Here is a 16,191-nt window from a genome sequence, read left to right as displayed (position 1 = left end):
TGATTAGTGTTTTGCTCTTCTGGAAAGCTCATCTACATTCGTCATTCCACTTCCATGGCACCCCAGTTTGCAGTAGGGTGTTCAGTGGGTGTAGTATTGTAGACAAATTTGGCAAGAACTTATGGTAGTAGTTTACCAGCCCGAGGAACGACCTCAGTTGTGACACATTGTCCGGTGCTGGAGCCTTGACTACTGCCTCAATCTTCTCTGGGGACTTATGTAACCCCTCTTTATCGATAACGTGGCCACAATACGAGATCTGTTTTCTAAAAAACTCGCATTTGGGGCGGTTAGCTCGGAGCCCATATTCCTGCAATCTAGTGAGCACCTGCTCCAGGTTGGCAAGGTGATCACTGTCATTTTCGCCCATGACCAGGATGTCGTCCAAATAACACTGGGTCCCTGGGATCCCTTGCAGGACTTGTTCCATTGCCCTCTGCCAAATAGCCGGAGCTGATGCTACCCCGAATACCAGCCGGTTGTATTGGTAGAGACCTTTATGGGTGTTGATTGTGAGGTATTTTTTTGATGCTTCTTCTACCTCCATTTGCAGATACGCCTGGGCCAGATCAATCTTAGTGAAGCGTTTCCCTCCAGATAGCGAGGTGAAAATATCTTCAATCTGCGGAAGTGGATATTATACGGTGTGAGGGACCAGGTTCACTGTTCCCTTAAAGTCCCCACAGATGCGAACCTTCCTTGGTTCCCCAGGCGTGCTGCTCAACGACTTTTTCATCACAGGGACGATGGGTGTAGCCCACTCGCTCCAGTCTACCTTGGACAGTACACCTGAACGTTCCAGACTCTCCAGCTCTGCTTCGACGGCTGGGCGGATCGCATAAGGTACTGGTCTGGCCTTAAAAAATTTTGGGCTTGCGTTTTCTTCAATTTTAATCGTCGCTGTCGTGCCTTTTAGTGTTCCGAGTCCTTGCTGGAACACTTCTTTCGCGTCAGTTAGGATCTTTGACAGTCGCCCAGGTGTGACGTCGTCATCCTTTTTGTCAGCCACAGTCAGTGCCTGTATGGAATGCCAATCCAGTTGTATTTTCTGGATCCATTCACGTCCCAGTAATGGTGGTCCTCCATCTTGCAATACATACAGGTCTAGTTTTGGTGTTTCCTTACCGTTATATATAACGGTCACCCTTATTTTTCCTTTGGGGTAGACTTTTTGCCCCGTGTACATCTTCAAAATAATTTTTGTGTCTCTCAAGGGTATGTGTGAGAATAGCCGCTCGTGGTCCCGTTGGTTTATGACTGTTAGAGCTGATCCTGTGTCCAATTCCATCTTTACCTGGACTCCTGCTATCTTGAGAGTGACCCAAATGGTTCGGTGATCCTCCGTTGTGATCACATTATATAGTTTCAGACAACTCAGTTCCCTGCTTTCGGAGTCGTTATCACTCTTTTGTTCATCTGAACTATTCTCCGTTATCTTATGTACCTTCTTGTACTTCCCTTTGGTCGGTTTCTTATTGCTGGTTTTCTTTCCCGACCTGCAGACTCGTGCTATGTGTCCTACTTTTCCACACTGTCTGCACACTTTGTCTTTGAACCAGCAATCATTCTGGTCGTGTGTTGTTCTGCCGCAGCGATAGCACTTCTCTGTTCCATATGACATTTCATTTGTGCCATATTCTTACGGTCTCTGTTGTATCTCTGCAGCCCCCCGTGCTGCTGCTTCATATGATACCGCAATGCTGAAAGCCTTTTCCAGCATAAGGTCCTTTTCAGATAAAAGCCGTTTCTGGGTTCCTTCACTTTGAAGCCCACACACAAACTTGTCCCTTAAGGTATCTGCCAGTCCCGCTCCAAACTGGCAGTGTTTCGATAGTTTGCGCAGTTCTGTTAAATAATCAGCATTGCTTTCATCCTTATGCTGGTTCCGTTTGTGAAACTTAAATCTTTCTGCTATCAGCAGCGGTGTGGGGTTTAAGTGGTCCTGTAGGATTGACACTATGTTTTCAAAATCCTTTTCTACTGGCTTCGTTGGGGTTATTAGGTTTCGTAGTAAGCCATACGTTTTTGCACCCATTGAATTTAACAATACCAGCGCTTTCTTGTCATCTGGCACTTCATTCGCCTTGCAGTATACTTCTATGCGTTCGACATATGTCGTCTAATCTTCGACTTCATTGTCGAACGCTGTGATACTGCCACTCTTCGGCATTTTTGGGTGTGGTTAGACTGGCTTAAAATGGCGTCTCCCGCGCTTTCCTTTCTTCCCCCGCTGCGGCTTAAAATGGCGTCTCCCTCGCTGCTGCCAACGCCGCTCTCTGCGGTCCTCGTGGCAATGGCAGCGCCTCGCGTTTTCCTGCACGCCTCTCTCCCCCGTTGACGCTGCTCGGCCCTTGAACACCGGCTGCACTCTGCTCTCTCTCGCCTCTCTCCCCCGTTGACACCACTCGGTCCTGAACACTGGCTGCGCCCTGTGCGCTCTGCCCTCTCTCTCTCCCCCGTCGACGCTGCTCGGCCTTTTTCTGTGCCGCTCGGTTGGGCTCTAGCCCGTTGCTGTCCGGGAAGGGTCTGCACAGTACCTGTTGCCAGCCCATTTCGCTGGACCACCGTGACTGGAAAGCCAAGCCTGGCTCTCGGCAGCCTCCCCTGCGATGCTCAAATCTCCGCTGGATGACTGGGCGGTTGCCTGTGGTCGACGCCCGTGCTTCTGGACTCGACCTTCTTCCACTGTTCTCCCTGGGAGGTGATGCAGAGTTGCAGGTAGGTTCGAACTTGCTCGTCGCCACTGTTACATCCGTGTAATAATAAGAAAAGGACTGCAGAGAATGGTACAACAGGTGTTTACTCAACGTGGTTCAAACTGCAACTGAAACAACAGATTGCTACTCAGCGTTATATACAGGTGTGGTCACTGCCAGTACTACAGTATACATGAGCTGTAGAAAGTAGTTCCCCCCTTAAAGGTACATACATTACAGGGGGCTAACCGTGAGTCTCTGAAATGACAGTGCAACCTCCCAATTACAAAAGCGGCCCAGGCAGGCAAGTTTTAAACGTTTTATTTTAGGTTTTCTTGTGGGCCAGAAGTGCTCTTCCGGGACCCACAAGTACAACCTTAGGGCTTTCCCTTCTCTCCCCCGAACACAACGCCCACTCCTCCACTTACCTAACTGCCAGGCATGCTCCCGCCAGTCCTCGACTGCGGACACCTGCTGTCCAAATTCCCGCTCTCGCCCGCCAGCCAGATGGTGAATCTGCCGGGAGACCAGCAACATTTATTGAAGAGAGGCTCGGCCGTTACAATCAGCCTCGTCTCGACGCTCCGATGTTTCCAGATACATAGCCCGCTTCGGGGCTCGCGCACACCATGAGGGTCTGAAGTGACAGTTTACAGCATCATTCCATTTGATCACAGGAAACAAAAGAAAGGGAGACTGACTTGCATTTATAGAGCACCTTTCACAACCTCGGGACATGCCAAAGTACTTTACTGACAATTAATTAAATTTGTTGAAATGTAGTCACTGTTGTAATGGAGGAAACGCGGCAGCCAAATTGCGCACAGCAAGCTCCCAAAAACAGCGATGAGATAATGACCAGATAATCTGTTATTTAGTGATGTTGATTGCGGGATAAATATTAGACAGGACACAAAGGAGAACTCCCCTGCTCTTCTTCGAAATAGTGCCATGGGATCTTTTACGTCCACCAAAGAGGGAAGACAGGGCCTCGGTTTAACGTCTCCTCCAATAGACGGCTCTGACAGTGCAGCGCTCCCAGAGTACTGCACTGGGAGTGTCAGCCTAGGTTATGTGCTGAAGTCTCTGGAGTGGCACTTGAAGCCATGACCTTCTGACTCAGAGGCGAGAGTGCTGCCCACTGCGCCACAGCTGACACCTAAAATGGTAATTTTCCTGCGGCAATTCCAATTAATTAAATGTGGGATTGACAGGGTAGATGCTGAGAGGTTGTTTCCCCTGGCTGGAGTGTCTAGAACAAGGGGGCATAGTCTCAGAATAAGGGGTAGGCCATTTAAGACTGAGATGAGGAAGAATTTCTTCACTCAGGGTTGTGAATCTCTGGAATTCTCTGCCCCAGAGGGCTGTGAATGCTGAGTTGTTGAATATATTCAAGACAGAGATCGATAGTTTTTTGGACTCTTGGGGAATCAAGGGATATGGAGATCGGGCGGGAAAGTGGAGTTGAGGTCGATGATCAGCCATGATCTTATTAAATGGTGGAGCAGGCTCGAAGGGCCGTATGGCCGACTCCTGCTCTTACTACTTATGTTCTTATGTGAGGGGGGGTGGAAGTATTTGAAGGTAATGACATTCCTTTTTCCTTGCAGTTGCTTCCATACCTGCAGACCAACCTGACTGGATTTAGACAGTTGGAGATTATGAACTTCCGGAATGGCAGTATTGTAGTGAACAGTAAAATGAAGTTTGCCAAGTCCGTGCCGTACAATGTCACCCAAGCGGTCTACTGCGTCTTGGAAGACTTCTGTAATGCAGCCGCCCAAAGGAATAATCTGGAAATCGACAAATATTCTCTCGATGTGGAGCCAGGTAAATGAGCAACAACGGATTCTGGCTATCAGTCTGTGCCGAGAGCCCGACTATTGAAAGGAGACAAAAAAGGGAAGCAGACAAAATAGAGTGAAAGTCACTTTTTCCAGAGTCTGGTTTTAAATGCGATCATTCATGAGCTTTAAAAGTTTATGGGGGGAAAATTTGGTTGATTAGCACCTCCCGTTAGTGCCCTCTTAGGGCGCTAATGGGGCGCAAAGCAACTAGTGTCTGAGCGCGGCGATGTTTGCGCTGCTCGCGAAATTGACCCAACATTTTGTGGCGGCGTTAAACACTACAGCCACGATCTCCTGCGCCCGCAGATCGTGATGTCAGTTGAGTGTGCAACGCCCCAGTAGCGCCCCGGACTGGATATTGAGTCGCACCCCCTGCCTTGGCGCCTGCCGCCAGGAACGACAGGTTGAGGGGAACGTTTTCAAGTCGGGAATGGGCTGGGGGAGCGCTATTGAAAGGCGGGCGCTTCCTGCCTTTCTTGTCGGCAAAATTTTTGGTTTCAACGCTGTCCTAGGGAGTTTTGGCCCTCAGCACCACTTTTGAGGTTCCTAAGTGCCAAGCTCTTTCCCTGGGCCTATCCATTAGTGCTTCCACACAATTGCTTTTGAGGTCTCTCCAGGCCGAGATTCAAGGCTGCAATGAGCAGAGTGTTGCTGGCCAGCAAGATGGCCCCTCCCCTTTAAGAACTGGATGGCGCCAGTCTGCCTGGCTTCCATGGTAACTGACATCGCCTGAGCTTCGGTAGCGCCTCGCTCCCTGACGTTTGCGCCTTAAGAGAGGTGTGTAGCGCCTGATTTAGCGCTCAAATCACCTCCAGGGGAGATAGAGGCGAATTTTGCAGTCAGAGGCGATAATTAGTGGCGGGCGCTAAACTTTGCGCCCGGCCGATATTAGCATCCCAAACGGGGTGATACCGAATTTCTCCCCCTATATGTAGATGTGCATGAAGCAAATAGACTGAGGTGCCATTAGTTACTACTAGTTAATCTGAGTGAATACAGCAATTAGTGTAATGGAAAGTACCAGTCAAAGAATAGAATCAGGAATTCTGTCAAAAATAGTTTAGGAGAAGTCATGTATTCTAGGAGGTCCCGACCATAGCCAACCTGTGAGTCCGTTGAGGCCATAATCAAATCTCAAAATAGAAGTAAAAAGTGCAAAGGTTTTCATTTCCCACTAGTGTTTCCATCACAGTGAAGACCATATATGGACATGAAAAGACACCAGACCAATATCAATACATCTGCACAAGCCTTGCCTACCCTCCAGGACTGGCCTGGAGTCTACAGGAATTGGAAATGAATCTCCAGCACACTGCTGGAGCAACCCAGGGAGAAAAATCACAGGGGCATTAAATAAATGGTGTTTTGTTTTATTTTCTTTGAATACTTTTGTTTATTATTTATAAAAATATTGGAGATGGGGTGGGGAAAAGGCTCAAGGGCAACCAGGGATGGGCAATAAATGCTGGCCTAGCCAGTGACACTCACATCCCGTGATCAAATACAATAAAAGGCTGTTTGACTAACAGTTAAGAATCATCCAATCGGGTAATGAAGATTCAGTTTGCTTTCCAATTGGCCGTGGGAGGGCGGTGGGCGGTGAGGATGGGCGTGTCTGGTGACCAGTGGCAGGAACGTGAGGGCGGGGCTGTTGGAGGTGGGGAGGCCATGTGATGATGCCTCCAGGAATATGTCCAACCAGAGTTGGTGACCCTAATCTGCACAGCAGTGTCCAATACTGGCCCTGATTATAATGTGAAAGGTGCGGAAATGCTAATTCAATTGAAATGTTTAAATCAGTTGGACTAATCTGGAATCTGGTTTCAGCTGACCAAGCCAACACATGTAAGTTCCAGGCGTGCAATGAGTTCTCCGAGTGTCGAGTCAACAGGCGGACAAGAGAAGCCCAGTGTGTGTGCTATCCTGGTTATATCAGTGTGGACGGACTGCCCTGCCAGAGCATCTGCAGCCTCAGACCAAACTATTGCCTCAACAATGGCAAATGTGAAATAGATCGAGAGAAGGGAGCTGTCTGCAGGTTTGTGACATGTGGGGGAGATGTGTGTCTATATACGAGTCCCAAGGAAAATATAAAAGAAAAGAAGGTTGTCCAGTTCTTAAAAGTGTCAGCTTCATGAAAGCCCTGAATTGTTTTGTATTGTCTTGTTCTGACATTCAACCATAGATTTACCCCAGAATAAAGCCTTTAAGTTAAATCACTGTCACATCAGATTGCTCTCAAAATAAGGCAACTTTTCACTCAACTCTAGTGCTTCTCAGACAACCTAGCTCTGAAGTTCAGACTTCACACTGAGATTACATTTATCCATCACTTCCTCCTGTATAGCTACTGATCCTATCTGAGTGACTGTAACTTACTTTGGATGATTATAAAGGGGTCAAATGTGTATTCTTTTGCTCCTCGTGCCTCTTTCATGCCCAACAGTTCCTTTCCTCTCAACAATTCTCATTAATGAAGTCCAAGTCCATCCAGGTCCTGAATGTCTGAGTAGTCTATTCTAGCACCTGAAACACTCATAGACAAGAGACGAGAATAGCTTGTCCACTGAAAGCAGATCCTTCCCTAACCTCCAGCATCGAACTTCTCTCTCCAATTTGTCGCTCCTCTGCACTCTCTTCTCATCTCCAAACATATTTTCCCCTTGCTGCATCCTCACTGTGTTGAAATCAAGATCCATTGCATAAGAACATAAGAACATAAGAAATAGGAGCAGGAGTAGGCCAATCGGCCCCTCGAGCCTGCTCCGCCATTCAATAAGGTCATGGCTGATCTGATCCTAACCGCCAATCTACTATCACAGAACCATCTCCTGAATCTAACAGAATTAGACACACAAAATAGGAGCAGGATCAGGCTACACGGCCCCTGGGCCCGCTCCGCTACCCACAGGGCCATGTCCGATCCGAACCTAGACTCATGTCCAAATTCCTGCCCGCTCCCCGTAACCCTTAATTCCCTTTACTTCTAGGAAACTGTCTATTTCTGTTTTAAATTTATGTAATGATGTAGCTTCTACAGCTTTTTGGGGCAGCATATTACATGGACCTACCACCCTCTGAGTGAAGTAGTTCCTCCTCATCTTAGTTTTGAAAGAGCAGCCCCTTATTCTAAGACTATGCCCCCTAGTTCTAGTTTCACCCATCATCGGGAACATCCTCCCCGCATCCACCCGATCCAACCCCTTCACAATCTTATATGTTTCAATAAGATCGCCTCTCATTCTTCTGAACTCCAATGAGTAGAGTCCCAATCTACTCAACCTCTCCTCATATGTCCATCCCCTCATCCCCGGGATTAACCGAGTGAACCTTCTTTGTACTGACTCGAGAGCAAGTATGTCCTTTCTTAAGTATGGACACCAAAACTGTATGCAGTATTCCAGGTGCGGTCTCACTAATACCTTGTACAACTGCAACAATACCTCCCTTTTTTATATTCTATCCCCCTAGCAATGAAAGCCAACATTCCATTGGTCTTCTTAATCACTTGCTGCACCTGCATACTAACCTTTTGAGTTTCGTGCACCAGGACCCCCAGATCCCTTTGTACTTCAGTACTTTCCAGTTTCTTGCCATTAAGATAATAACTTGCTCTACGATTTTTCCTGCCAAAGTGCATAACCTCACACTTTCCAGTATTGTATTCCATCTGCCAAATCTCTGCCCACTTACTTAGCCTGTCTATGTCCCCTTGCAGGTTTTTTATGTCCTCCTCACTCACTACTTTTCCTCCCATCTTAGTATCATCTGTAAAGAGTTGGGGACCCAGCACTGACCCCTGCGGAACACCACTAGTTACTGATTGCCAGTCTGAGAATGAACCATTTATCCCAACTCTCTGCCTTCTGTTAGATAGCCAATCCTCTATCCATGCCAGAATATTACCCCCAATCCGGTGATTTTTTATCTTAAGCAATAATCTTTTGTGTGGCACCTTGTCAAATGCCTTTTGGAAGTCTAAATACACTACGTCCACTGGTTCCCCTTTATCCACCCTATATGTTACTTCCTCAAAGAACTCCAGCAAATTTGTCAAACATGACTTCCCCTTCATAAAACCATGCTGACTTTGTCCTATTAAATTATGATTATCCAAATGTCCTGTTACTGTCTCCTTAATAATGGACTCCAAAATTTTACCTACAACAGATGTTAGGCTAACCGGTCTATAGTTTCCAGCCTTCTGTCTACTGCCCTTTTTAAATAAGGGTGTTACATTAGCAGTTTTCCAGTCTGCTGGGACCTTTGCTGAGTCCAGGGAGTTTTGGAAAATTATTACCAATGCATCCACAATCCCTACCGCCACTTCCCTCAAGACCCTAGGATGTAAGCCATCGGCCTAGAAATTGGGTATAGCCCCGCTTGAGGCGTTAGAACTGGCGATGCACAAAGTTTATAGCCAGACGAAACTTATCGCCGCCTAGCGCGATATTGGGTTGCATCGCCCCCAAAGGGGATTGAGGCGCTAAATCAGCCGTTGCACGGTGCTCTTAAGGCGCAAAAGGTCAGGCGCTACTCAATTTCGACACGGACGGGCGCAGCGCAGGTGAACTCAATTACGGGAAAGCACGAGACCTCCAGGCGCCAGCCGGCTCTTAAAGGGGTGGGTCAGTCAGCCTGAGCTTCAACACCCAACGCCCTGTAGGCCTCAGATTCGGCGCTTGCCCTTGTCTGGCAGTACAAACTTGTTCATCATGGAGAAGGTTAGGCAGAGAGCAGAGCGCTTCAGCACTGAGGCTCTGGACCACTTGGTGGCTGCAGTTGAACACCGTCGAGAGGTCCTGTATCCGGATAATGGCAAGAGGCCGAATCAGAAGGCTTGTCGACGATCTTGGAGGGAGGTTGTTGTGAGGGTGAACTCCAGCAGCATGGTGACCAGGACCCCTGTTCAGTGCAGGAAGAAATTCAACGACCTCACACGGATCGTTAGGGTGAGTGATGGTTTACCAAACTTGTGCTTCCCTCCATCTGCAGCTGACTTCGGGCACCCTGCTGCAATGATGCGTCAATGGCCATCTGTCAGTATGCACCCATGGCCCTTTCTGGGCACACACATGGACAGATGTCTCAAGGCCTCATGTAAGGGCTCTTGCACCATGGGGGGCATGCGATGAGGTCTCAAGGCATCATGTAACAGAACCTCCCCTTCTTTCCCCTGCAGTCCAAGCTGGCGATGATTCGGAAGGAGCAGCGTCGAACCGGTGGCGGACCTCCACAAGTGGTCACTCTGACGGATCTGGAGGAGAGAGTGCACCAGATTCTTGGAGGACGTCTGTCTGGTCCAGTCACCACTGCATCTGCCGACCCCATTACCGACAGCGAGGGTAAGACTCTCACCTTTTTCACCTGTTGCCTTCCACTTGGTCCCCCCGCCAGCATGCATCCTCAGTGTGCAGCCATGTCAGAGCCTTGCCGCTATCTGGCATGCCTTTCAGCAAAGCTGTCCTTTTGCTAAAGCCACTCTTCCCCCTCCCACTTTCAGATGAAGCAGCACCAACTCAGGCTCAACGCGCTGAAGCTGCCAGTGCCACCGGAGGCGAGGACCAGGAGGAATCCGGACCAGCCGCTACAGAATCCAGGGAGCCGAGACATCTGCAGACTGGGGATAGTAGTCCCCTGGAGGGGAGGGGGGGTGGCTCTGAGGATGAACCAGTTGCCGGACCAAGCCGCATGCAGCAACGCACGGGGGATAGGCAAGTTCGGCCACCATCTCCCCGCAGGGCAAGGCAGGTCGTCATGACTGCTGCACAGAGTGCAGATGAGGTCCATCGCCTGGCTGAGATGAGCAAACAGGCCCGGGTCAGACACACGGAGCTGATGGCTGCAGTGGAGAAGATGCCCGAGTCAATAGATTCATTGGCTAGGAGTATGTTGGACTTTGGGGCAACAATGGAGAGGACACTGCAGGGCTTTGGCGCAACAATGGAGAGGTCTCTCCAGGTGTTTGGGGAAACAATGGACAGGTCTATCCAGGGCTTCGGGGCCACAATGGACAGGACTATCCAGGGCTTCGGCCCAACAATGGAGAGGACTGTCCATGGCTTTGAGTCGGCAATGGAAAGGACTGTTCAGGGCTTCGGACAATCCCTGGAAAGGTCTGTGCAGGGCTTGTCCGAGGCAGTGGAGCGGTCGGCACCTGTCTTGTCTGAAGCCATGGGAAGAACTGTCCAGGCATTCTCCGAAGCACTGGCACCTGGCACACAGGTCCTCACTGTTGCCACGCAGTCACTTGCTGGGCTCCTCCACAGCCAGATTGACGCAACGCGATCTCTCACTGCAGCCACCCTCTCTGCATCAGATAGGATCAGCCCGGGCCCTTCCACTCCCGTACAAGGCCAGGAAACAGTGGAGCATGCGATTGTGGCGGATGAGCCGAGCCGCTCCCCTCAGATAGCCAGTGTGTCGTCCGACCATGGTGCAGGTGTCCTCTCTCGGCAGGAGAGCATTGCACATGCCAGCGCTGGGACGCCTGCATTGCAGCTGCCACCACCTGCAGGCCACACTGCTTCCAGCCATGGTCACAGCAAGCATCCTGCATCCGCACCCTCCAAGCCCAGAGGTCGGCCAGGCCGTCCCTCAGGGGCTTCTGCGCTTCCAGACAGTTAGCAAGCGTCCCCCAGCCTTGAGCCCGCCACTGGGGTCCAATTACGTAGGAGCAGCAGGGAGGGAAGGGGCCGGGTGCAGAAGAGAAGTCGTTCTCCCTCAAGGGGCCAGTTACAGAGGGAGGTGCTGAGACGTTTGTTTGTCCAAATTCAAGGACACCCTCACCTGCTGTTATATTTGCAGAAGGTTTGTTGAGTTTTGCGGCTTTGCCGAACAGTTCACAGTTATTTTGAAAGTTATGGTTTCTGCTCACATTACGTTGTTTAGCTGTAATGAAAGACTTTTGTGTCAATAAACAGAAGTTTCAATGTTGCATGGTGCATGTGACTACTTTCAGTGATGCTGGCATTCAGAGGCCCTCAAACATCCAAAGTGCGCATGAGTTAAGACTCTCATCATTCCGCCACAGGGGTGTCGACACGAGTCCAGAGGAGCCTCTGACGTATGGACCTTCCACTTTCAGCAGCCCTTCCATCCTCCTCCTCCTCCTCCGTCTGCTTGTGCAGGGTCCGAGGGAAGGTAATGAATTGACGCGTTCGCCTATAAAGGGCATCTGTCACTTGCCGGATGCAACAGGGAACTGCAGCCTGAGCGACAGTCGCATTGTCCCCAATGGCTGACTGAAAGGATCCGTTTGCATAAAAATGGAGGCCATCAGTCAGTTTAGCCATCACGGACAGAGAGGTTCTGCAGCGTTCACGCGGCTGCAGATCCTGACCAAGCAGGTGGCACACATCAGTAACAATGTCCCTCCAGATTCGGAGCCTTCGCAAACACTGCTCCTCCGACATGTCAAGGCTTGTCACCTGCTGCCTAAAGACCCTCGCAGCATCCCGTCGGATTGGCCGACCTCCATTGCCCCTCCTCATTCTGGCCAATCCCGGCCTTCTCTCCCACCGTCTCTCTGCCCCTTCACAGTGTTGGGCGATGAGGCCGTCGCCCTCCAAACAAGCTCCCATTCCGATGCCAGTTGGTCAAAAGGCTTTTAGGTGTAGTGCTGCAAGTGCTTCCGATAGGGTTGAAGGTCCCAAGTACTGTAAAGCTCAAATCCCAGAACTCCGCTCCACATTAGCTCGCCAACTCTCTCTAGCAGCGATCGCAATGAGCAGGCCAAGTGGCAGAAGATTCTGCACTAGAGCTGTCCCCTTTAAATAGCGCCACCCTACTCCGAGAAGGGCCTGTTAGCCCTCCCTCGAACTGTCACTAATAGCGCTGGGCGCTAAGGCTCCGGGCGCCACCCAATATGCGCTCAAGCGCTCCTAAAAGGCGTTGCACACTGAAATGACGTCATGAGCTGCTTGTGCTCGCAGGCGCGCGCAAACACTTAGCGCAGGCGCTAAATGTATAGTCAATATCTGAGTTGGCGCTATATTCATAGCGTTCGCCCCAACATAGGGCTTCGCCCCAATTCTAGGTCTCTTTAGGCGCTCAGCACCGGCGCTACCAACCCAATTTCTAGGCCATCAGGTCCAGGTGATTTATCCGCCTTGAGTCCCATTATTTTACCAAGTACCACTTCCTTAGTGATTTTGATCGTGTTTAGCTCCTCCCCCCGTATAGCCCCCTGTTTGTCCAGTGTTGGGATATTCTTAGTATCCTCTACTGTAAAGACTGATACAAAATATTCATTCAGTGTTTTTGCCATCTCCATATTTCCCACCATTAGTTTCCCGGTCTCATCCTCTAAGGGACCAACATTTACTTTAGCCACCCTTTTTCTTTTTATATAACTATAAAAACTCTTACTATCTGTTTTTATATTTTTTGCTAATTTACTTTCATAATCTATCTTCCCTTTCTTAATCAATCTTTTTGTTATTTTTTGCAGTCTTTTAAAGTTTTCCCAATCCTCTATTCTCCCACTAGATTTGGCTACCTTATATGCCCTTGTTTTTAGTCGAATACTATCCTTAATTTCTTTACTTAGCCACGGATGGCTGTCTTTTCTTTTACACCATTTTCTTCTCAGTGGAATATATATTTTTTTGGAAGTTGTAAAATAACTCCTTAAATGTACACCACTGATCATGTATCGTCTTACCCTTTAATCTATTTTCCCAATCCACTCTACTCAATTCCGCTCTCATACCTTCATAGTCTCCTTTATTCAAGCTTAGCACGCTTGTTTGAGATCCAACCTTCTCACCCTCTAATTGAATATGGAATTCAACCATGTTATGGTCACTCATTCCAAGGGGATCCTTTACTCGGACATTTTTAATTAATCCTGTCTCATTACACAGGACCAGATCTAAGGTTGCTTGCCCCCTGGTCGGTTCAGTTACATACTGCTCAAGAAACCCATCCCTAATACACTCAATGAACTCATCCTCAAGGCAGCCCTGCCCAAATTAATTGGACAAATCAAAATGATAGTTAAAATCCCCCATAATTATAGATGTTCCCTTATTACAAGCCTCAACTATTTCCTGATTGATACTCCGTCCAACAGAGTTGCAACTGTTCGGAGGCCTATAGACTACGCCCACTAGTGTTTTTTTCCCCTTATTATTCCTTACCTCCACCCAAACTGTTTCATTATCCTGATCTTTTGACCCAATATCATTTCTCTGTATTACAGTGATTCCTTCCTTTATTAACATAGCCACCCCACCTCCCCTTCCTTCCTGCCTGTCCTTCCTGATCGTTAAATAACCTGGTATGTTTAATTCCCAGGCATTGTCACCCTGCAGCCATGTTTCTGTAATGGCCACAAGATCATACCCATATGTCGTTATTTGTGCCATTAACTCGTCTATTTTGTTACGAATGCTACGTGCATTCAGATAGAGAACTTTCAAATATGTTTTGTGACACTTAGTTCCTGCTTTTGCCCTTTTTATTACTTTACCTTTTACTCCATACCTTCTGCCCCTTCCTGACATGCTCTGGTTTTTAATTTCCCCACTGCTACCTAAGTCTATGACCCTCTCTGTTGTCATTTTTATTATTTGCTCTCTAGGAACCTCCCCCCCTACTAGTTAGTTTAAAGCCCTCTCTACAGCCCTAGTTATATGAGCTGCCAGTTCTCTAGTCCCAGAACTGGCCAAGTGAAGCCCGTCCCAACGGAACAGCTCCCTCCTGCCCCAGTACTGGTGCCAGTGTCCCAGGAAGTAAAACCCATTTCTCCCACACCAGTCTTTGAGCCACGCATTTAACTCTCTAATTTTATTTGTCCTAGCCAAATTCGCTCGTGGCTCAGGTAATAATCCAGAGATTATTACCCTTGAGGTTCTGTTTTTTTAATTTGACCCCTAGCTGCTCATACTCCTTTAACAGAATCGGCTTCCTAGTCCTATCTACGTCGTTTGTACCAACATGGACCACGACAACTGGATCCACCCCCTCCCACTGCAAGTTTCTTTCCAGCCCAGAGGAGATGTCCTTAACCCTGGCACCGGGTAGGCAACACAGCCTTCTCCTACTCTAATTCATTCTTTTCCAAGACTTCAAAACTGTTCAACTTCTTACCTCCCTCACCTCTGACAATCTGGAGCTTTTTAACCCCAGTCTTGGTGTCACCTACTGATTATTTCTAGATCTAACTTGTCTTCTAACCTCATCTTTTCTACCTTGGTGGTGCCTGCACGCTCGATCCTGGCCATTCGCCTTGCTTTATCAATTTAAAAAATATCACCACAAAGTTAGAAAAGACAAAAAAAAAGGAATATTTTATTTAAATTATCAATCATGACATGCATCGAGATGGCTGAAGGCCAATTAAAAAGTGCTGCACCTCTGACTGTTCGTTTAAGGTAGGGGAACTATGACCCTTGTAAAAGGTACTAAAAGTGTAACTCCATTATTTAAGAAAGGTGAGAGAGAGAAACCAGGAAATTAGAGACCTGTTAGTCTAACATCTGTTGTGGGGAAGTTATTGGAATCTATAATTAAGGACAGAGTGACTAAGCACTTAGGGAAATTTGAGCTGATGAGAGAGAACCAACATGGATATGTAAAGGGTAGGTCATGTCAAACGAACCTAATTGAATATTCTGAGGAAGTAACTAAAGTAGGCAACAGGGGGATGTCTCTGAATGTAGTTTATATGGGCTTCCAGAAGGCATTCAATAAGGTTCCACATAAGAGGCTGTTGGCTAAAATTAAAGCTCATGGAATTGAAGGCAAATTATTGACCTGGTTAGGAGATTGGTTAGGTGGTCGGAGACAGAGAGTAGGGATAATGGGTATTTACTTGAATTGGAAGGAAGTGACATGTGGTGTCCCATAAGCATCTGTGCTGGGGCCTCAACTATTCATTTGTCATCAACTATTTATTAATGCCTTAGATAACGCAATAGAGAGCTCTATATCCAAGTTTTCTGATGATGCAAAGATTGGTGGCATAGTAAGTAGTGTGGACAGGAGCATAAAATTACAAAGGGACATTGATAGATTAAGTGAGTGTGCAAAACTGTGGCAGATGGATTTCAATGCAGGTAAGTGTGAGGTCGTCCACTTTGGACCAAAAAAGGAGAGATCCGAGTATTATTTAAATGGTGAAAAGCTAGGAACAGTGGCAGTCCAAAGAGATTTAGGGGTCTATGTACATAGATCACTAAAATGTAGTAGTCAGGTACAAAAAATAATCAAAAAGGCTAATGAAATGTTAGCCTTTATTTCTAGGGGGCTAGAATATAAAGAGGAGGCAGTTTTGCTACAGCTATACAAAGCCCTGGTTAGATCTCATCTGGACTACTGTGTACAGGTCTGGGCACCACGCCTTAGAAAGGATGTACAGGAAACTTTCTGGTATTCGGCACTGATGGGACCGAGCTGGTGCCGTACCATCAAAACTGCCGTAGAAACCAGCGCTAATGTTAAAATATACGGAGCTTTTGAGCTCCGTGTGAATCAACAAACCCTGTTGCTTAGCAACAGCTTCAAAACAGTCGGCCGCAGCTTAAAAGCATCTCTGTAGCGGAGCAACAGCTTCAGCTAGACCTTGCAGAGCCTGACTGGAAAAAAAAAAAAGCAACGAGAAGTAAAAAAACTTATAGGAAACGGCTCCTGAATTTTGCCGG

General features: G+C 48.0%; 1 protein-coding gene across 2 annotated transcripts in view; it reads left to right on the top strand.

The window, feature by feature from the left end:
- impg1a (interphotoreceptor matrix proteoglycan 1a) overlaps window positions 1-16,191 on the top strand; it is a 228,407-nt gene that overhangs the window by 183,684 nt on the left and 28,532 nt on the right. For both annotated transcript variants that reach the window (XM_085982056.1, XM_085982057.1), the window contains exons 13-14: window positions 4,307-4,526; window positions 6,371-6,581. In XM_085982056.1, the coding sequence (XP_085838182.1) occupies window positions 4,307-4,526; window positions 6,371-6,581 (431 nt within the window). The remainder of the gene's footprint in view (window positions 1-4,306; window positions 4,527-6,370; window positions 6,582-16,191) is intronic.

Source organism: Somniosus microcephalus, chromosome 3, assembly GCF_052327205.1.
Source record: "Somniosus microcephalus isolate GS21.2 chromosome 3, FLI_Smic_1.0, whole genome shotgun sequence".
Taxonomy (NCBI): domain Eukaryota; kingdom Metazoa; phylum Chordata; class Chondrichthyes; order Squaliformes; family Somniosidae; genus Somniosus; species Somniosus microcephalus.
Note: the sequence above shows the minus strand (reverse complement) of the source record. Positions and strands in the feature narration are given on the sequence as shown.